General features: G+C 36.4%; 2 protein-coding genes across 3 annotated transcripts; one reads left to right on the top strand and one right to left on the bottom strand.

Moving 5' to 3' along the window:
- The first annotated feature begins 15,003 nt into the window (after nt 1-15,003).
- On the top strand, nt 15,004-17,724 carry LOC110777426 (gibberellin receptor GID1C). 2 transcript variants are annotated; one of them, XM_021982028.2, is made up of 2 exons: nt 15,004-15,571; nt 16,122-17,724. In XM_021982028.2, exons 1-2 carry the CDS (start codon nt 15,533-15,535, stop codon nt 17,160-17,162), a joined length of 1,080 nt encoding a protein of 359 aa, XP_021837720.2. In that variant the 5' UTR covers nt 15,004-15,532; the 3' UTR covers nt 17,163-17,724. The 2 variants fall into 2 exon arrangements, with proteins under 2 accessions (XP_021837720.2, XP_021837721.2); XM_021982029.2 differs by having other exon boundaries at nt 15,156-15,571; nt 16,307-17,724.
- A 1,700-nt stretch (nt 17,725-19,424) lies between these two features.
- LOC110777425 (uncharacterized) lies at nt 19,425-21,814 on the bottom strand. Its single transcript, XM_021982027.2, has one exon. It carries the CDS (start codon nt 21,590-21,592, stop codon nt 19,679-19,681), a length of 1,914 nt encoding a protein of 637 aa, XP_021837719.1. The 5' UTR covers nt 21,593-21,814; the 3' UTR covers nt 19,425-19,678.
- Nucleotides 21,815-22,035: the final 221 nt, after the last annotated feature.

Raw genomic sequence — 22,035 nt, 5'->3', positions numbered from 1 at the left:
ATATGTCCCTGTTTTGATTCATGTATGATTATATGCCCCTTTGAATTGCCATGTTTGGTAGTGAAAAAATTGGCCCCCGTTTTATGTTGTTGGTCAAAATTGATGAAAATTTGCCCCTATTTTATGCCCATATTTTACTTGATGCAAATACAATGTATGTTAAAGGCAATAAATTGGTGATCATATGTCCCTTTGATGATATTGACTTGAAATTTTACTTGATGCAAATTGTCCCTTTGTTTGGTGATCATATGTCCCCATTTGATGATCATATATGTCCCCATTTGATGATCTCATGTGTGGTGTTTTGACCCTTCTTCTTAAATAAGTGTCACAATATGTCTGCCCGTACGTGCTGCCATGATGTGTTGGTTTGTGATGAGTCTTCAATGTGTCCCTGTTGTGCTGGTCTGTGATGAGTCTTTAAATTTGCTGAGAACTATCCATGTATAATAAACCACAGTGCGCCATTAGCATCCAGTCATTGACTGTTCGAGGCTTTTGTGTGCTAATGGTTTATTTTCATGGTGTGCTTCGATGAAGCTTGGGGACATCTGAGATCAAAGTATCATGATTTGTTTTGGCTTTTTGATCTTTTGCCAGTTTTCATGTGTTAGGACACGAATAGTTTCCTTCACATATAAACTGGCATTAGATCGGGAAGGCAATTCATTTCGTGTTAGTTGAGTTGTTAAATGTCCCTTTAAGTCCCGTTGTTGTGTGTGATCAGTGATGAGTCTTTCATACGCTGAGAAATAAATCCAATAAACTACAAACACTCGTGCTGCCACTAGTATCAATTTTGATGCTTTTCAGGCGCTAAGTGTTTGTAGTTTGGGTTTACTTCTATGATGCAAGGGGACATTCTGAGATCATTATTGGTGGTTTTTTGTTAGTTGAGTCTATATGATATTGTCATGTTTGATGTGTGATGAAGCTATAAATGATTACATTGTTGATTTCCAAAAATTTCATTCATTCATGTTTTCAAAAGGTTACGTATCTTACAAATTGTTTTGCATACATGTATTGATTACAATCAAGCTTCCAAAAAGTGACTACTTGGCCCAAAATAATACATGTCCCCAAAACAAACAAGTGTTGTACCCTCGTATCAGCCCAAAATCCTAAGTCCCCTAGATGGTCTGGTTGGGTCTTGTATGTCTTCCCATTCTTCCCATTGTTCCATTGCTTGCCTTGCTCTGTTTTGTTGTGCATTAGACCTTTCTGGTATGTCTTACATTGCTTGCCTTGCTCTGTTATGTTGTGCATCAGCCCTTGCTGCCTGTGTTTGTCCATTTGGAATTTGTGGCCTGACTTGTCCATTAGCCCTTGCTGCTTGTGTTTGTGCATTTGGAATATGTAGCCTGACTTGTGCATTAGCCCTTGCTGCCTCTGTTTGTGCATTATCCCCTGGTTGCCTTGCTGCCTCATTTTCTATACCATATAATAAGTCCCAACCTTCATGTACTGCCCACATTGGTGCAATGACTTGAATAGGAAGTATTCCCTGACTAAAAAGTCTTGCCTTGTTCACATGTGGTAAATCGTAATCGTTGGAACTCTTTGCCTTTAACATCTCATTCATGACATATTGATATGATAACCACACATTCCCAAGTGTTCTTGCTTCTAATTCATATTATGCTTGATTCACTGCATCAATCATAGCATCAACATCCTTAGGCATTTTTTTGTGCATCAAAGATTGAATACTCCTGAAAAAACCCAAGTCTAGAATGTTTAAGTCGGGGCTGTTTGGTGGTTGTTGAACAAGAATGAATTTGAAGTCTCCTTGTTGATGTGCTTGTTGCCATTGTGGATCAGAATGAGTAATGTGCGTTTTTGCATTGTCTTGTTGTATGAATATTGTTTTTGGCCCTTCACTTGGTGGCCATTTTTGCATGATTGCTGGAACGATTTCATTGATGAGCATGTTCCTTGTCTCTTCTTTTCTGACTGATTCAACCACCTTGGTGACCATTGTCCCCTTTTCTCTGTTCTTTGATGTCCTCTTTGCTGCTTCTTGATAAGTGAAGGGAAATATGCCCAATTTCCCATCAAATGTGCATTCATCGTTTTCATTGAACCTTGGTCTTGCCAGTGCTGCTGTGAACATCACTTTTGGTATGAATTTGCTTGACTTGCCTGATCTGTACTTGCCTCGTTCATTCTTCCCTAAGTACACCCTTTGTTGTTTTTTGGTCAAGTAGAACCACTTCTCATCAATGTGTACAAAGTCAAACATTGGTAGATATTGCCTCTTTGTTTGTGGACTGTCCCCTTCTAGTAAATCTAGAACCCACTTGACACGTTGTAGCATATTAGGGTCTTGCAAACCGGGATGTAGAGGGTTTGTGTGTGGTCTAACATCACCTCGTTTGATCATTCTCCAAAGTGTTGTGGGTCCAATACTTAACATTTCAGCCAAATCCCGTATGCATGTTCTGTCCCCCATGCCTAATTTTGTGATGCTGTCTTGTTCAACTTGAATTCTTTTCCTGCCTGCATTTTTTGCCTTGGTTGCCATATTGTATCTCTGGAATGCTTCTTTTTGTGCCCTTGCTGTCTTCCATATTCTTGAAACTGTTCTTGGAGGATAATTGTAGATTCGAGCAACGTGTGTCATGGCCCCAAAATAGGGTTTGCCCTTGTCCCCTTTGCTGTGATTGTTCAAAAGCCACATTAGGATTTGCAACCTTGTGTCACAGCTGAGCCTTGGCTTTTTTTTGCGTTGATGACCCCGTGGCCTGTAATGTTGCTGTTGGAAATATTCAGTGGGTTCATTGGTTGCTGGTTCATTGAGGTCAAAAGGAAATACAATGTGTTCCCTCGTATCTTCTGTCGGGTCACTCAAATCAAAATATTGGGCCTGTTCATCAATGATGTCCCCTTCTTCATCCGATTCAGGCACCCAATGATCATTGATGTTCCAAGCAGCCTCTTGCCATTGATCTTCATCATTTGTTTCCATGGTCTGAGCAAAAAGAAGCCAAAGCAAGGAAGCTTCCCCTGTTTTTTTTGGCGTTTTTTCTATGACTTTCTGTTGTTTTTTTGTTTCTGATTTGAAGAAATTCTCTCTCCTCATGTAATAAATGAAAAATGGAGGGAAAAGTCCCCTTTTGGTGCCAAATTTTCCCTCTAAAAGGGATTTGTCCCCACTTTTCTGATTCATCCGTGTATTTGATGTTAATGAAATCTTATTGGCTGTTGGTTTTTTTTCCTGCAATTTGATTGGTTGCTTTTTAAGTAAGTGGATTGATGATGTGGCAGTGGTCCATCCCTTTTCTGATTTCTCTCTCTTGTCTCACTTTACTTTTTGTACTTTACTCAATTAAACAATTATTTACTTTATCCATTCCCCAAAAAAAACATTTTCAATCATTACCTCTTACACACTTCACAATTTTATTAATTACCGTGCAAAGTCCCAAATGTGACACTTATTTAGGAACGGAGGGAGTACTTTGTAAAAGGTAACTATTTAGATTCGGTTCTATTCGACTTATTTTGGCTGAACTTATATTATCTGAATTGGATAAAAAACTTTTTTTGTCTGAAATAAACTTATTATGTGTGGTAATGTCTAAAAAGAACTTATCTTTTCTGAAGTTATATTATCTGAATTTATCTGAACTTATTTTGTCTGAAATAAGTCAAAATAAGCCGAATAGAACAGAGTTTTAATCCTAATGTTTCTCTATTAATTTTTTTTTCGTAATATAAAAGTTAATAAAAACATATTAAAACTTATAAGTTGGATAAAAGTTATACCGATGTACAATAAATTTATTGTACACCTTATCAGTGAATTTTTTCTTTTAATGGTTCCTTCGCATGAAACAAATCATGTATTAACGGATAAAGTCATTTCAGGGTTAGTGCTAATTGCGGTATATAACTATAATGGCACATGCACTAATTCACATCCCCACATAGTTTTGTCAAATCACATTAAAAATAACTTATTTTTCAAATAGTTTCTTCCAATTGCTCATCTTAAATGTTGTTTTACTAATATAATTGGAATAAAGTTGTTCAAAGAATAATTTGGTTTAACTACCTTTTCAGTGTAAATTGAGCTAAAAGCCGATCGGGAAGAGGGGATCATAACCTGTGACGAATCATAAACAAACCCTTAATATGAATCTCAAGATCATGACTTCATTGTGTTTTATTTAACTGTTAAACATATTAGGGCTCGTTCGGTATCGTTTTTTGTTTTCAGTTTTCTGTTTTTTACAAAACTAAAAACCAAAATATGAAAACCATAAAACATAGTTTCTAGTTTTTTGTTGTCAGTTTTCAAAATTAACATGATTACAATAGGTATGACTATTTTTAGTTAATAATTCAATCTAAATCATATGACTTACAAAATCAAAAAACCCAAAATCGAAAACTGACAGTGATACCGAACGAGCCCTTTAGTCTCTGTTTAATAATTTAACTAAATTTGACAATAAATTTCTCTAAATTTATTTTTTCCAAAACTGAACTTATTTGAACTTATACTTTAATAAGTTAAATAAGTCAAAACAAACGCAATGATAAATTAATAATTATCCCATAGTTAAAGCTGTTTTGTGACCTTTAATATCTTTCCATAGTCTAGCCAAACGAGTCATTAGCTAGTTGGAACCGATCAAAGACGCGCTTCAAAAATGAATTGACAACTTTCTCCAATTATTGCTCTAAGAGTACAGCAGGTACATTCGTATATTTTTTTTTGGTTCTACTACGAGGAGTTCCCACCGCCTTCGGCGAGGTAATCTCCCGTGGGAGTTTGCATGGGTACCTCGATGGGCAGCATCCCTCCCAGTTGAGATTTTTTCCATTTCCAAGGCTCGAACCCGAGACCTTGGTTAAGGAGCAAGAGGCCCTTAACCACTCATGCCAACCTCAATTGGTAGGTACATTCGTATATAACTACATACCCCAACACTTTTCTTTTTGTTTATTTTTTATTTTTTATTTTTTATTTTTTATTTTTTATATATACTTCCTCCATTCTTTTTCAAATGACACAATTGTACTTTTGGTACTATTCTTATAATATACTTTGACCATCAATTGTGATTTATACTTAACAAAAAATATAGTCATGTGGGGTCTTGTTATAATCGTCTCATCCTATAGTTTTATAATATCAAACTTTTATAATTTTTAACCATTAATAATAAAAGGTATTAATGGTTGAAATATTGCATTGGCAAACGTGACAAAAAAATTGTGTCATTTAATAAAGAATGGAGGAAGTATATGGTAACGAAAAGAATACACAAACAGTTAGGAGACCCTCCGCTCGAGGTAAACTCCTAAGCTGTCCTTCTGAAGAATTTTACAAAGTTCCTGACCACTACTATCTGAATATACATGGAATCTGTAACTAGGTGACCCACATTAGCTATCCAATCTGCTGCCCTATTAGCCTCTCTGAAGATATGCTTGATTGTGAATTTATCAAAGCTCGATCTAAAGCATGTTCTGAATGTCTTCTATAATATTATGCAATTTCCAAGGGGTCTTCCAGGTGCCTTTAATAGTGTTAATAAAGGAGATTGTCTCCCTCTATATGGAGATTCTTGATGTTAAGCTTTAAAGCTTCCATAATACCTTCGTGAAGAGCCATGACTTTAGCCATATACACTGGATAGTACCGAGGTTGAAGGTCGTTGTCGTGATTACGTTGTCGCTGCTGTCTCTGATGATAATTCCTGCTGTTGCAGAGCTTGATTTGCGCGATTCGTCAAAGTTAAGTTTGAAGACTCCTGAGATAGGAGGAAACCACCTTACCAGGATGATGGCTACATACTTCATACGCTAGACCTACATATAGCTATGCATATAATTCATTCTACATTGAGAGAAATTCCGTGAAGAAAAGGTACACTTGAATATTCTTAGGGTGCGAACTTCTATAGAGAAGTTAAGGTTTATACCGAGTATATGTTCCTCCATCCGTATTTGAATAGGAAATACACTTACCATTTTCGGCTGTGTTTAAATAGGGGATATATTTCATTTTTAGTAAATTTTTCAACTCCATTATCTAATTAAATAATACCCTATGACCCACTACCACATTAAACAATTAATTTCATAAACATTCACCCCACACCTAAAATTTAATGGGCCCCACTTATTTTACTTGATTAAAATATTTACCCCAACCCCACTTGCTTTATTACTCTCTCATTTCCTAAATATGTGTTACTTATGGAGGGTAGCGCGATAATTAATAAAAATGAGAAAGTGTGTAAAAAAACAATATGTGTGAGTGTTTTTTGTAAAGGAAATAATGCTCTTGGTCCAAGTATGCATTTAATGTTAAGTCTAATAAATGCGGTTCAGTATTAATTAACAAGTTAATAATTCAGTGAGATGAATGCCTAGCTAGAGGCCGCTTCAGTTCAAGTGGAATTAATGATATTAATCCACAACTTACTCTTGACTGAACCCGTAGGGTCACACAAATAGTACGTAAACGGATCAAGTATTTAATGGCATTAAATACTCCATCTATGGATATTCGAAATCGACGGATCTTGGTTTCAGTGGGAGCTAAGATCGTCAAAGGCAAGTAAATGAGTACTCCGGAAACGATGATATTGCCGGAAACGGAAATATGGATCGTATCGGAAATATAAATATTATCCTAGTCGTTTATGTTGCCGGAAACGGAAACATGGTACGTATAGGAAAATATTATCGGAAATGGAAATATTGCCGGAATTGGAATTATTGCCGGAAACGGAAATATTGTCAGAATCGGAAATATTATCGGGATCGGAAAATAATTCCGGAAACGGAAATATTAAATATTTGTCCGAAACGGAAATTAATTCCGGAATCGGAAATGTTAAATATTGTTCGTATCGGAAATGAATTCCGGAATCGGGAATTTAATCGGAAGCGCATCGTACGAATTAGCATCGGACGAGACTTGCTAGACAAAGGCCCAGCACGAAGCCAGGCCCGCGTCCAGCAAGCCAAGCGCCAAACACACACGCTGCCAAAGCCTCGCCAGGCCCAGCGCAAGGCCAGGCCCAGCAAGGCATGGCGCGCGCGCTCGGGGGTTGCGAGCTACGCATGCTCGTGTGGGCCGCAAGGCCTGCGCGGGTCGTGCGGTAGGCTCGTGGTCGTACGACGTTTGTGTTCGATACGAATCCTAAAACTATTAGAATTCGTTCTATGATTAAATCCTAATCCTAATAGATAGAATTATTTTAAATAGAGTTTTAATGGAATTCTAAATTAAACTAATTGGTATCCTAATAGGATTCTAAATCCTTTTCCATGACTCTATAAATATGTGCCTAGGATCACAATTTATGGATACGAATTCAAGTATTCAAAAGGTAAGATTTTTAAGAAAAAAATTCAGCCAAAACACTTGCCCTATTAGCCGAAAATAAGTAGTACCTTAAGGGCGATTCTAGTTGGTCAATCTTAAGGCGGATTCGGACGTGCTGTGGACTTTCTACGGAGGGACGACACTTGGAGTCCTAAAGACTTGTTCTTGTTCGGTTCGGGCGCAGCTAGGGAGGGCACGCTACAAAGTGTATGCATCCTAGACTAATTATATGATTATGTGCAATTAATATGATTCCTGACATTAAGGTTTTTCCGCATGATTTATGTTGTTCATATGTATCATAACTAGACCTGTCAAAAATCGACCCGACCCGAAAACCGACCCGAACCCGACCCGAAAATAATGGGTCTTGAACAAGATTTTGTGACCCGTAACCCGAGCAACCCAAGAAGTAATGGGTCAAAACCCGACCGAACCCGTTTTGGACCCGACCGATTGAAAATCATTGTATTTATAGTAATAAATGAGATTATGAGAAAATTTAAGCATAATAAACACGTTGTTTTTACTATTGTTGTGTGTAATATGATTTTAATTTGAATTATACGGCCTTTTATGGTTGAATTTTACTAAATATACACTTGTGTAGGAAAATTTGTTAATTTGTACCCATATTTTGTATATTTATCACCTAAATTAATGAAAATATAATGTGCGTTTTAAAATCTCTCAACCCGTTGGGTCGACCCGAACTCGAAAGTTCTGGGTCTTGAACAAGCATTTGTAAACCCGAACCCGAAAGTGACCGACCCGATTCAACCCGAACCCGAAAATATTTTTTTACAACCCGACCCGACCGACCCGTTTGACAGGTCGAATCATAACCTAACATTTTGTGGGGGAAAGGATAAAGTAGATAATTGTTTAAAGTACAAATAAAAGTGAATATGGAGATTAAAAAGTGAATAAGTGTAGAATGTGTAAGAAAAAATAATCATGATTTATGGAAAAGTGTGAAAAATGTACGGAAAAGTGGAAAAAAGTGTAAGTTAAAAAATAGAAATATGACACATAAGGGAACACCACTTTAGAAAAAGTTAAAAAATAGAAATATGACACATAACATATGGAGTATTTTATTTCATTCAATTATTCTTCCTTAATACCCGTGTCTGACCAAGTATATCTCCTATTTAAATATGGAGTAATATGGTACGAAGTACCCTCTCCGTTTCTAAATAAGTGTCATATTTGGAAGAATGCGCGAGGATTAAGAAAAATGAAAATTGTGTAAGAAAACGATGATTGATAGTGTTTTTTTGCCAAAGGATAAAATAGATATTTTTTATTGATGAAGTACATTTAAAAGTTGAAAAGGCTACATGTACCCAACTGGTTTGAAATAATGTCAAATCATGGGTTGTGATTGGTCCAACTTTTTGGCAAGTAGCGTCAAAGTAGAAGAAAATTGGGGGTAAAAATTCACCAAATTGCGTCATTTACAACCCATGTTCCACTTGACGCCAAAAGTAAGTTCATACTAAAAATAAATAAATAAACGGTTTTTTTTTTTCATGAAATGCTCATGAGGCTGGTTTAACTAAATGCACCAAATACCCCTAAACTTTCTAGAATGCACCAAATACCCCCGAGGTTTAACACAATATCATCAAATACCCTTATTGAACATTTTCCGTCTATTCTGTTAACTTTTCCGTTAACTTTAACTCTATTTTTTTTCTATTTTTCTTTCTTCTCTTCTTTTCTTTTTCTTTATTCTTTCCTCTTCCCATGGAAGTCTCTCTCCTCTTCTTCGTCATTACCATTATCTGAGAATCACCCCTACCCCTTCCCCACCAGCACCACCACCACTACCCTCTTCCACTATCCATCATTGAAATTGACTTCTTCATAGAGGCCCAATTATCAACCTCATCACCCCTCGAAATCCCTTCTTTTCTGTCTCCTATCATCATCGAACCCACGACGTTTGTTTCTCCGACGTTGGCTTCTCCGAAAGATGAGAAGCTCTGGGTGTTTGTTTTGACGGTGCTCGCGGTTGCGGTGGCTGAATTTTCTCTCTCCCCGGCTTCTTCTCATTCGGCTTCGGCTGCCCAAGAGTCGAAACCACCCCAAGGCTTCAGCGGCCCAAGAGACGACACCACCTCAACGCCCAAGAGGTAACAACCAAATAAAATCGGGAATCATATACCGCAACAAATGCCTTTTAGGACGGGCTAACGACATAATTTTTCATCAATGACGGCCCCCTTTTATGATGAGTTTGCGACATGATATTCCACCACTATAGCCTTTAGCGATTGAATTTTCGATTGTTAATGGTGCAATTTCTTGTAGTAACGGGATTTAATATAGTAATGAGTAGTGCAAGACCTTTTGATCTTGGATATATATTTTGACATAATTAAAATAATATTCCAATAATGATTTGCCAAAAAAAAATGATTGGTTCATTTATTGTTAAATAGACATACTCCACCTCATATTAAAAAAAAAAGAGATAAGGCATATACTCCGTAATTTGAAGATGTGACATAAAATAAAGTTTGTTAAAACAATTTGTTTTATTACTATTGTCCTTATCTTTAAAATAAAAATACAAGTACAAACAATTGGTAGTACTCCGTAGTAAGCTAGAGTGGGTCCACATTTACTCCATTTTGATTTTTTGGTTGCTCGTTTCGGGTATTCTAGATTTGCACCATTTCTTATTTCGGATCAAATCACCAATTTGGTAGAACTCGTTTCTACTTTCAAGTAGGCGGATTGTCACGTGATCATTTTTAATCTATGTTTCAATGTCACGTGAAGTCCATTCATTTTAGGGAATTAGGGGTTGAGATGTAATTGTGGAGACAGTAAATTCAGTTTCTTTACAGCTTTTTTTTTTGTCAGTTGAATGGCAGCATGGTTGTACGGGTTTGTGACCCACTCTTTTCGACTTCGGTCCGGATCCAATTCATCAGCTAATCATGCCACGTAGAGCCAATATAGGTGTTAAATATGGACTTTGGTTGGTTACTAATTGGATCTAATCGGTTCAAGTTATATATTTTCTCTGTTCCACAATAGATGCATCGTTTCTCATTTGTGTACTATTTATCAATCTTCTTTGACAATCATTTTTTCGCTGTTGTGTAAGAAAAAACATAGTCAAGTGAGATCTTGTTAATTTCGTATTAATGCAAAGATTCCAAATATCAATTTTTTATAATTTTTACTTATACGAATTTAGAGATATTAATGTTTATATAAGCGTATTGACATACGTGCAAATAAAAATGATGCATCTTTTGCGGAATGGATGAAGTATATAATATCTTACTTCATATCTTATGTATGGAGTATGTCATTATGCGCGTACGAATATCAGCAACATTTTTTTGAATAATTTTGATATTGTCGAATAGTGATTGAAAATACGAGTCTATATTGTTCCAACCGAGCTTGATCAGACTAGTCAGAATACGATCTATATGAACCAATAACTTATCTAACTCTACTTAATGTTAATAATCTAGATATTATAGACTCGTATAATACCCATTTTATATCCTACATTTCTACTCGAAATCAGACAAGAAAGAAAAGAAAGTGCAATAACATGCTAAGAACATACTCCATATATTGTGATGAATCTATACAATACCCATTCACTATCAATATGACATACCAAACAAGGCTTGCTCTATTGGTAATCACCTCAAATTTGTAGATCAAATCTTCTAAGGAGACGTTATGAGATTAGGATTCGCTTGCTACCCCTCTCCCTAAGAGCACATACAACCTTGACATGTTGTTTGGGTCAAGTGATAATTGACAGGACAAAATGACTACAATGTTGACAGTGTGTAAGGGTTAAAATTTTATTAACTTGACTCGGGTCGTATATGTGACCCAAGGTCAAGTTAATTAAAAAGGGATGTGGGGTCAAATAAAGCGCAATTTGCATGGAGCCTATGCAATAATTGTTACCTGTTTGCATAAAAAGTATTATTTTAGGTTAATTAATATTGGCTAAAATCATTTTTTACTGTATGCATGCATGCAATGCATATTTATTTTTTTGGGCTCATGTGCTGCCACGCATGCGATGCATCTTATTTTTTTAAGAAAATTTTCATGATAAGTTTTTTACAATGCCCCGTGTGTACAAATTTCAGGATAAGTTTTTTACAATGCCACGTATGTTAATTTAATTTCAGATTTCTTTGTTTGTTAAAATTAATAATTGTGTTTGAAGGTGAATTTAAAGTGGAGTATATGTAAAAGTAAAAGTAAAAATGTAGTAAGAAAAAATCATGACCTTGAGTCAATATTGTAGAAGATAAATGAGGGATTTAAGTAAGTGGTATGTCAAATTAGTGGAAGATGAGGTGGAAGAAGGAGAATGATGAAAGAGAAATTATTTTCCATTTGACTGAAGGTCAAGGATGCACATGGTCTAAAGGGCCTTGTCCACTTATCTTGCATGATTTTTTCCTAATAAGATTTTCTCCTTACCTACCAAAAAAAATCATTATAAACAAACTATAATTTTTGTGTAAGACCTCTTTACCGATAAGAATACTTTGATTGCTTAACTAATTAGTTCAATTGCTTAATAATTAGTTCAATTGCTTAACTAATTAGTTTTCGTGCTTAACTAATTGGTTATATCGCTTAACTTATATGACACCAAGATGATCTTCTGTGTAAAACCACCTTATATAAAAATTGTAATAAACATAAGATAAAAAATCGATAAATAATACGAATGAAAATACCGCACCATAAATTAGCGTTCTAAATCAACCATAATCCTCGACCATGGAACCCAATCCCAACTCGAAAATGATTTTTTTGGAAGACAATTACTTCGTATACCTTTTTATTCACGTTGATTTACTCTATTTTTTAATACAAGGTAAGAAAAATAACTTAGGAGGCCCCCTGGGAACACCTAAGTAATCATTGTTTACAATTGACACTAAATACAATCTATTACAAAAGATCAATATACATATACATAATTAGGGGTGCAAATGAGTCGAAACTCTCAATAAACTACTCGGGCTCGGTTTAATCCCGTTCATGCTCATCAATACCTAGTATTTGAAAAACAAAACCACCATCATTTAAATGACACGTAAGCAACACCATTTTGAGGACATGTGTCAACCAACATCATTTCAATGACACGTAAGCAATGCCATTTTGAGGACATGTGTCCCAACCTTATTAATTTGTTATAAAAAAATTAATGGTTATTCATTATTCCACTTTATTGTCATTAGTTATTACGTAGTATACTACTAATCTCGTCTCTTTAATTTACTAGAATTATACCAAAAATTAGGATCGATACTCAACTTGATTATACCTAAACCACTGTCCCCTACTTCATCTTCCTCATTCTTCACCTTCCCATTAACTCTCCAAACTACATTATTTTCAATGTCAATTTAATTCAATCCCCAAATCTTCTCCCCTTCTCCTGCAGCATTCATTCAAAATCAGTTTGAAGGGAACTTACAATTAGTTTTAGTTCTCTTATAAGAAAAGTTTTGTGAGTATAGTTCCATAGTTAGAATTTGTTAAACCTTTCCCTTAATTGGATAACATGAGTATAGTCTTAAACTGTAATAATTGCAAATTTGTTTGGTCTTTGTATAAATGTTATGTTATTGGTGGTAATAGGTGATTTAAAGTGGATCTATTTTTTCAGGAAGATTAACCTACGCAGAAAAATATAATGATTAAAAAGACAAGACTTCATAAGTTGTAAAGTTTTATTATTGTCATTTGGTTTAAACACCATCTAACACCTGCTTAAGAACAACATACCTTATAAACTCCATTACGCGACCAACATATAACCAGCCCGTTCGTCGAACGGGTTCAAAGCTTGAACAACTTTTGAAGCTCCTTTGATAAAACAGTTAGTTTATGAACTCGACTCGATTAATAAACAAGACATTCGCGAATCGTTCACGAACAAAAAATCTCTTAAACGAACCGAGCTTGAGCAACTATTGGAGCTCGGTTGAAAGGTCAGGCTTGGGCTCAAACTCGCCTAAATTAAATGAACATGAACAAGGTAATAATCTGCTCAGTTCATTTGTACCCCCCTATATACTACTGATAACTAAATTACCAACATTAACAATCCAATCTGCTGCCTAATTAGCTTCTTAGTAGACATGATTGATATCCCAGAAATCAAAGTGTTGCAAAAGAGCATTGATGTCATTAATAATGTTGTGAAGTTTTCACGGTATAGATCAGATCTCTTTGATACAATTGACGGCTAAAAGATTGTCTCCTTAAGTGTATAACTTCTTTATATTGAGTATGTTGATTTTCTGGATATCCTTATAAAATACAAATGCGTCTGCCATAAAAACTCGAGCGATGTCTAATTTCACGTTGATTTACTTAATTACGCTATTTTAATTCACCGCTCATAAAATAGAGCGATTTCCTACAATATTGCATAAAGATTCAATAATTCCCAAAATATGTTATGTTGAAGAAAGCCTTCCCAAAGAACACATGTGAGTGTCCAACATTGAGAAGAGATGAGAGAGTTAATCACTTAATAAGGTTAAGGGGCTACTCCCCTTATTGCCATATGGTTTTAAGGTGGAACCTCATTTGGACTTGTTAAGTGGACTCTCTCTCTTGATGACGGGTACGACCCAGGCCCGTATTTAACATGGTATCAGAGCCTGGCCCACGACTTGGACCTTGGACCGTTAATATTCTGGGCCAAATTAAAATGGCACGTGTGAGGGGGAGTGTCGAGAAACGCACTCTGGCCCACGAAACATCACATGTGACCGAACTAAAAAGTGGACCTCACACGTGAGGGGGAGTGTTGAAGAAAGCCTTCCCAAAGAAGACACTCATTGAGAAGAGATGAGAGAGTTAATCACTTAATAAGGTTAAGGGGCTACTCCCCTTATTGCCATATGGTTTTAAGGTGGAACCTCATTTGGACTTGTTAAGTGGACTATCTCTCTTGATGACGGGTGCGGCCCAGGCCCGTATTTAACACGTTACTTTCTAACTTAATTCCCACCATACCGTCCACGTCAGCAAGGCAGAAAGAAAAGTTTTCTTTTTTCCGGTTCAGCGTTGAACCGCCATCTGAGATGGCAGTTTTATTATAAAACCGCGTGGTTTTATAAGGGGTTAACCGCTACTTGAAATGGTCGTTCCTTAAATACATAAGCCGCTATTTCAGATAGTGGTTTACCCCTTTAAAACACTGTTTCAGATAGCGGTTTATTGTAGATTTTATAAAAAATATTAGACCGTTTTCTTGCTGACGTGGACGGTAGAGTGAGAAATAAGTGAAAAAATAGCGTATTTTGGAAATTTACGAATCTTCAAATAATATTGAAAGAAATCGTTCCGTAAAATACTCATAATTCAATTTATTAATTTTTTTTCTTTCGTCCATTCAAACTTTTTCAACCGTCTTCCCAATAGCGAGTAAATAATTTCGAAAGTTAACACGGAGGAAAGGACGAACAAGTAAGAAAACAACAAAATGACATTAAAAAAAAAGCAGAAACGTCATCAATATTGTTGAAAACTTGATTAAAATCCAAAATTGGAGAAGGGCCCACAAAAAGCTTGTTGAAGACCTTAAACTCACAAAGCACACCGCTCAATTTGTGTTGTTCATCCTCAGACTTCAATCGCGTCCAAATACAATTCGCCAATTCACCCAACTTGCTTGCTAGCCGTGGCTTACGTTGTCACTATTATACGCCTCACGTTTTTATCCTGTGCACCCCCCCCCCCCCCCCCCCCCCTTCTCTTCTTTCCTTCCCTGTCCTTGTCTTCCCTGTTTTCTTGCTGAACCAAAAAAATAAACTCCTTTTTTTAATTTTTCCTTTTTAAAAAAATTAAAATTAAAATTTTCCTTAAATTTGAAGCATCTTTTCAAATTGCAGCTACTTCCACACTGGTTATTATTCTGCTCCCCTTTTTCTTCCTCTTCTTTTATTTATTATTACTACTCCCATCACTCTAAAATAAAAATTTAACTAAATTTCTGGGTTTGTCTTAGCTGGTTCTTTAATTTTACTGTCCTTTTTCACGCGTTCTGGGTTGGATATATATTGTATTTCTGATGTATTGTGAGTTGGGTTTTTGGAGAATTTATCTGGGTTTTTGAGCTCTTTTCGAGATTCTCTCTCTATGGCTGGAAATAACGAAGTTAATGTTAACGAGTCTAAGGTAAAATTTTTGACCATTTTTTGTTTTTTTTCATCTTAATTTTGGCTTATTTAGTTGTTTGATTTTGTTCATATTTGCTCAGATTTCTTAAATTTTCTGGGTATGTTCTTATTTATTTATATTTAATAGCTTCCCCCTTTTTTTTGTTGGGTCTTTTTTGAGGGATAATTGTTGTTATTTAGCTAATAAAATTGCATTTTTTTTTTGTCATGTTTGTGTTTGATTTATTGCCATTTTTGTTATATTAGTACTAGTAGCATTTTTAGCTTGTGTTTTTGTTAGGTCCGTGGCTTTCTAAATCTGATTTAGCCTCTTTTTGCTGGTGGGTATCACTAATTAGGGTTTTGATTCTGCAATTGTATAGTTATAGCAAGTTAATGTTACTAATTCTGTACTGATCAGTTTGGGCTAATTGGGTAATAGCTTTATGTTAAGATTTAAGGATTATTTTACACTGTGGTTGTTAAAATTGATGTGGGGTTTTGTTGATTTTGAGCTTTGATGGTGGATTCAATCGTTAATATTTGTTGTTGTTATTGTTGATGTATAGAGGGTTGTACCTCTGAATACATGGATCCTGATATCGAATTTCAAGTTGCATTACAATATGCTTCGGCGTCCTGATGGTACTTTTAACCGTCACCTGGCTGAATATCTTGATCGTAAAGTTCCTGCTAATCCGAAGCCAGTTGATGGTGTTATTTCGTTTGATGTTGTGGTTGATCGCCGTAATAGTCTCCTTTGTAGGATATATCGTCCAGCCATAGCTGAAGTGGTAGAGGAAGAGCAACACGAAGAAGAAGAAGAGGAACCCGGTCAAGTGTGGAGCTTTATTGACTTTGAGAAACCTGTTGAGTCTGATGTTGTTGTTCCTGTGATAATCTTTTTTCATGGGGGTAGCTTTGCTCATTCATCTTCCAACAGTGCTATCTATGACATACTTTGTCGTCGGTTAGTTGGGGTTTGTAAAGGTGTTGTGGTTTCTGTGAACTACCGGCGTGCTCCTGAAAACAGATACCCTTGTGCCTATGATGATGGATGGACTGTTCTCAAGTGGGTGAATTCAATGAAGTGGCTTCAAAGTAAGGACTCAAAAGTACATATATACTTGGCCGGAGATAGTTCCGGTGGTAATATAGCTCATCATGTTGCTGTACGAGCAGTTGATTCTGAAATCGAAGTTCTGGGAAATATTCTTCTCAATCCTATGTTTGGTGGGCAAGAGAGAACTAAATCAGAAGATCGTTTAGATGGGAAATATTTTGTGACATTGCAGGATCGTGATTGGTATTGGAGAGCATTTCTTCCTGAAGGGGAAAATCGGGACCATCCAGCATGTAATATATTTGGTCCACATGGTCAAAGCCTCAAAGGATTGAAGTTTCCTAAAAGTCTCGTAGTGGTAGCGGGGTTGGATCTTATTCAAGATTGGCAATTGGCATATGTAGATGGGTTGAAAAAAGCTGGACATAATGTGAAGCTACTATATTTGGAGGAAGCAACAATTGGGTTCTACTTGTTGCCAAATAACTGTCACTTCTACACGGTAATGGATGAAATTCGCAACTTTATGGGTCTTACTGTTAGCTAGTTCGATGAAACTAAAGAGTAAGGTTAATACAAGCACTATGGGGGCACCTCGCTCCATTCTTGTGTTCAACCTACCATGTGAGTAGTGCTAATTACTCTGTTTGATATCTGTTTAATATGTATGGGTAGATTAACTAGTTGCTGCCTTCAGTGGTCAAAGTGATGATGATTGTAGGTTTTCTTGCGGGTGCAGAACGGCTTAAACTGAATTAATTAGTGTTGTTTGATAGATTGTCCGAATTACCTGAACTGGGGTAGTTTGCACTTTCCAGAATTGTATGAAGTTGGTAGTCTTAGTAGGTGTTTACAGAGTTGTGGGCAATTCGGGGCGATTGCTGGTTGTTTGGTTTTGCTTCTGGCTGAGAAAAGGTGGAGAAGTAGATTATTAGTCAGGCTTCAATGCTCTACTGAATGGAGCTTGTGACTATGCTAATAGTAGTATAGTGCTAATTAGAGGACATGGACAACATGTTTCTCCATAGATACTGTAAAACCTTTATATGTGTATACATATATATATCTTCAATATATTAAGTGTAGAAGTGTGCTAATTCTATTATCTATTCTTGAAACCCTGTACTTAGCAGCTTATTTTCTTCATCCTTATTTGTGTTAATGCTGGATTATTTGTTTGAACAAATTCCCGCATACTCTCCGAAGCGGGAGCTGTTCGGAGTAAGGTGAAGAACAGAGGATCAGACCAGTTTTGAAGTATTTGTAGGTGATAATATAACTGTTTTCACCATATGTTAATCATCAGCCAGTTTTCGGAGCAACTGCGTCCATTTTTCTGTGTTTTGGCCTTTGTGTTTTCTCCTGTCTTTCTATTTCTTGTGTCATTTTTATTTTCATAAGATTTGCAGTTTGTTTTAAAGTTGCCTATGTTACTCAGCTCTCCATTTCACGTCCATGATCAATGTCGGATCTTCTAAGGATAATTTTCACAAATTAGTCGATTCCAAACACTTGGACACACGTTTGCTTTCAAATAACATAGCTTGTAAAATACGGAGTAAGTTTGAGGCGATAATTTGTTGTTGTTACAAATATCACCTACGCCCATCAGGTAAAAAAAAGACAACCTTAGTAATAGACACCATTAGGCATTAGGTAGTCATTTCATCTTCATCTTATCCAATTCATTCTTAAAGAAGTTCTTAATAAGTCTAATTGAAATGATTGGAAGACAAACAATCAATTATTCTTTACTTAAAACATCATCAATTTTATTTTTGGAGGTGTCCTCTTATTCAATTTGATGTGATTAACTTTTCCTTTGAATAGTTTATGTGTGGTCTATTTGCTCTATTATGGATGTTAGCAATTAAGAAGTGTGTTTTAAACATATGATTTGATTGTAGTTGGATTGTTTTGGATAGAAAGTGGGGTTTCCTCTTTGGAAGAAACTATCAAAGCAAATTGCCCAACAAGAACAATTTACATTCATTGTTTTTTTATTTTTTTTCTTTGGTTTTTTTGTAATAATTCTTATCATTGTTGGTGGTTGGACTTTGGATTTATTCATAGGACAACCCCCCTTTTTGCCTATTTGTGCAAACAGCTATCAAAATTCCGTACCATTTGTTCCTTAGTCTTTGTCATTGCAAATGAAATCAAAATATCCATTATATACTCGAGTGTGGACTATATTTTATACGGAACTAAAACTAGTAAAAATATAGAATACTGATAATCAAACAAGAGGACTTCTATTATTATTCCGTACCATTTTTTCCTTGGCCCTTTTCATTGCAAATCAAATCAAAATATCCATATATAATTATATACTCTAGTGCTGCCGACAGTATTTAACACGGACCTCAAATTAGGTTTACTCAAGGATATGTGTATTACGGAGTAAAAGTATACGGAGTATATACACGGAAGATCGAGAATAATCAAACGAGATGATATTCATATACACGGGTTTCTAATTTTGGTTACTAAGATCCCCACTTTCTCATGTACTATATTATTTAAATATGTATTGAAAACCTCACCCATGTACTATATTCCACTTTTCTATGTACTTTATTCTCTTTCACATGTAAAACCCGTGTTTTTGGTCAAACGGGACTATAATTATGGGACGGAGGGAGTATTATTATTGCGTACCATCTCTTCCTCAGTCTTTGTCATTGCAAATCAAATCAAAATATCCATTATACTCTCGAGTGCCAACTATATTTGACACCGACTAAAACAGGAAAACTACATGTACTCATGTATATATACAAGAAAGACCAAGAATGCTACTCCATAATAATCGAACGAGATTGCATTCATATGTTATTATTGCATTGCAATTTCACCAAGAACATTACTCCGTAGTAGTAGGACCGTAGGAGGAGTAGTACTAAAGTAGTACAACAACTACAAGTAAGAGTAAAACAAAATTAAACCAATGTTTCCTTTCATAAAAGAAGAAAACATCCTAGTTTTTCAAATGTCAACAAAATTAGTCATTCTAACATCTCTTTTAGCAAAAAGGAGGATTTCTTCACTATTCACCACCAATCAACGAACCTTTGAAGCATAAGCAAAGGTAACAACAGCAGCCAAAATGGTTGTTGCAGATGAAACCAAAGTCCAAAAGCTTTTCTTCTTCCTTTCCTCAATCAAAGAGCATTGCAAGTTTTCCACTTTCTGTTGTACTTCTCCTACCTTCTCTTCCCTACTCTTAAATGCCGACCTCATCGCTTCCAATTCTGTCAATATCGGTTCCATTTCACCATTCATGCCTCGCTCATTCACCTTCATTCCTTCAACTTCACTCTTCTTTTCGCTTTCCATTGACAATTGAACAACAGCATTACGCACCATTGCTACAACAGAATCGAACATCCTGGTTTTCACCTTCATTGAATCCTCTAACTCATTGACTAACTCCTTGATTGTAGCGAAATCTTTGTCAGACAACTCCTTGTCTTCCATCAGTTTGCTATACTTGCTCTCTATCTCTTTCTTTTCAACCACAAGGGTATCACTTGCAGCCCTTAATTCCTCAATCACTTTGGCAGTGTCCTCCATTTTCTTCGAAATTTCCGATACCTTAACTTGCAATGTCACCCCATTCTTCTTCTCAGCATCTAATGTCTTCTTAACCTCATCCTTTTCATTGGTAACTCGAGCTAATTCACTCTTGTGATCATCAATTTCAGAGGCTAATTTCTTCTTCAGTTCCATGTTATCCCTGTTTGATTCTTTCACCAATGACAATTCACTTCGAGCCTGTAACAAGTCATTCTTTATCCTAGAAACTACCTCTTGCACCTCCTCAAACTTACTCTTCTGTTGAAGAAGTTCTTCCTTAACATGCTTTGCTTTCTCTAGCCCCTTCTCCGTCTCTCTCAATTTCGCCTCCAAACTCCATTTCTCACCTTTCAAACTCTCAATCTCCCTCTCCTTCTCTGCCTTCTCCTCCAGCAAATCACTTAACCCCTTCTTCACATCCACCAGTTCTGCCATTGTACCAGCATTACTCTTCTCCAATTCATAAAACTTCCCCCGCCATTTCTCCTCATCCTCCTTTGCACTCGACACAACACCATTCAACTGATCAACTTCCCTCTCCAATTCACTGATTCTCACATTACTCTCATTCTTCTCCTTAGACAAAACTCCATTCTCCCTAGAAATGGCCTCTTTTTCGTCACTCAAACCCTCGATTCTCCCTTCCAATTCAACACAATTCCTCCCCATCAAACTCAATTCCTTTCTCAGCCTTTCAATCTCCTCTTCTTTCTCTTGCACCTCCTTCACCGAAACCTCGTGTTTCTCCTTCAACCTTTCCAATTTTACAACTGTATCCCTCTCTTTTGATTCCGCCACACCCAGATTCTTCCTCAACATATTCACCTCCTCAACTCGAACAGCCAGTTCGTGATTCAACTCATTTTTCTCCCGAATCGCTTGATTCACACTCTCTTTCTCTCTCTTAATCTCATTCCTAAGATCCTTCTCAAGCTTCTTCATCAACCCAATCTCATGATCCCCATCAAACTTCGCCTTCACCATCTCATCCCTCTCCTTCGCAACCTCCCCCATTTCACTCTCCACTTCCTCCAACCTCTTCACCACCTCCTCTTTCTCCCTCTTTAGCAACCCTACTATCTCCGACTCCATGAAAACAGACACCACCTCCTTCACCACTCCCACTTCAACCCCTTCATCCTTCACCCGCGTCAACTCAGCCCTCAGCTCCTCAATCTCCGACTTACACTTACTCAGCTCCGAGTCAAGCGATTTGACTTCTTGCCGCTTCTCAACAGTCTCCCTGAGAAGCATTGCATTCAAATTCTGCAAGTTTTTAACCTTATCCTTTTCAGTTGCAGCAGGTTCATCAATGGCGGCGGGAAGCTGGTTATTTTCCTCCATTTTTGAGGGAATTTCTGGGGTTTGAGTTTGCTGGGTATTCTTCTTTTTGGCCATATTTGAGTGGGTCTGATTCAATTTAGCTTCAACTTTTCTTGATTTGGTGGGGTAAATGGAGATTGGAAATGAGAGGTTTTGGGAATTTCTAGGGTTATTCAACGGCTGATAATAAGAGGAGATAAAAAGGGAATTTTTTGAAAAGGAGTTGAGATAAAAAGAGGGGTTTTAATCTAGGGTTTTTAATTTTATACGAAGTATTTATTTGTTTTAATTTCTGAGGGAAAATAAAAGGACAGATGTATTTGCAATTCAAATTCAAAAATGTCTTTGCACTTTTCGAGGAACGTTTTGATTTTTATGGGTGTTACAAAGAAGGTGGAAAGAAGGCCTTGCTTCATGCCACGTGTTTTCCACGTGATAGGGTTATTCGTTTGCCATTTAAAATTTCATTCCCCAATTAACGATTGGTGACTTACTGGCTTGGGTTTGGGCTTGGGCTA

Source organism: Spinacia oleracea, chromosome 4, assembly GCF_020520425.1.
Source record: "Spinacia oleracea cultivar Varoflay chromosome 4, BTI_SOV_V1, whole genome shotgun sequence".
Classification (NCBI taxonomy): Eukaryota; Viridiplantae; Streptophyta; class Magnoliopsida; order Caryophyllales; family Amaranthaceae; genus Spinacia; species Spinacia oleracea.
Note: the sequence above shows the minus strand (reverse complement) of the source record. Positions and strands in the feature narration are given on the sequence as shown.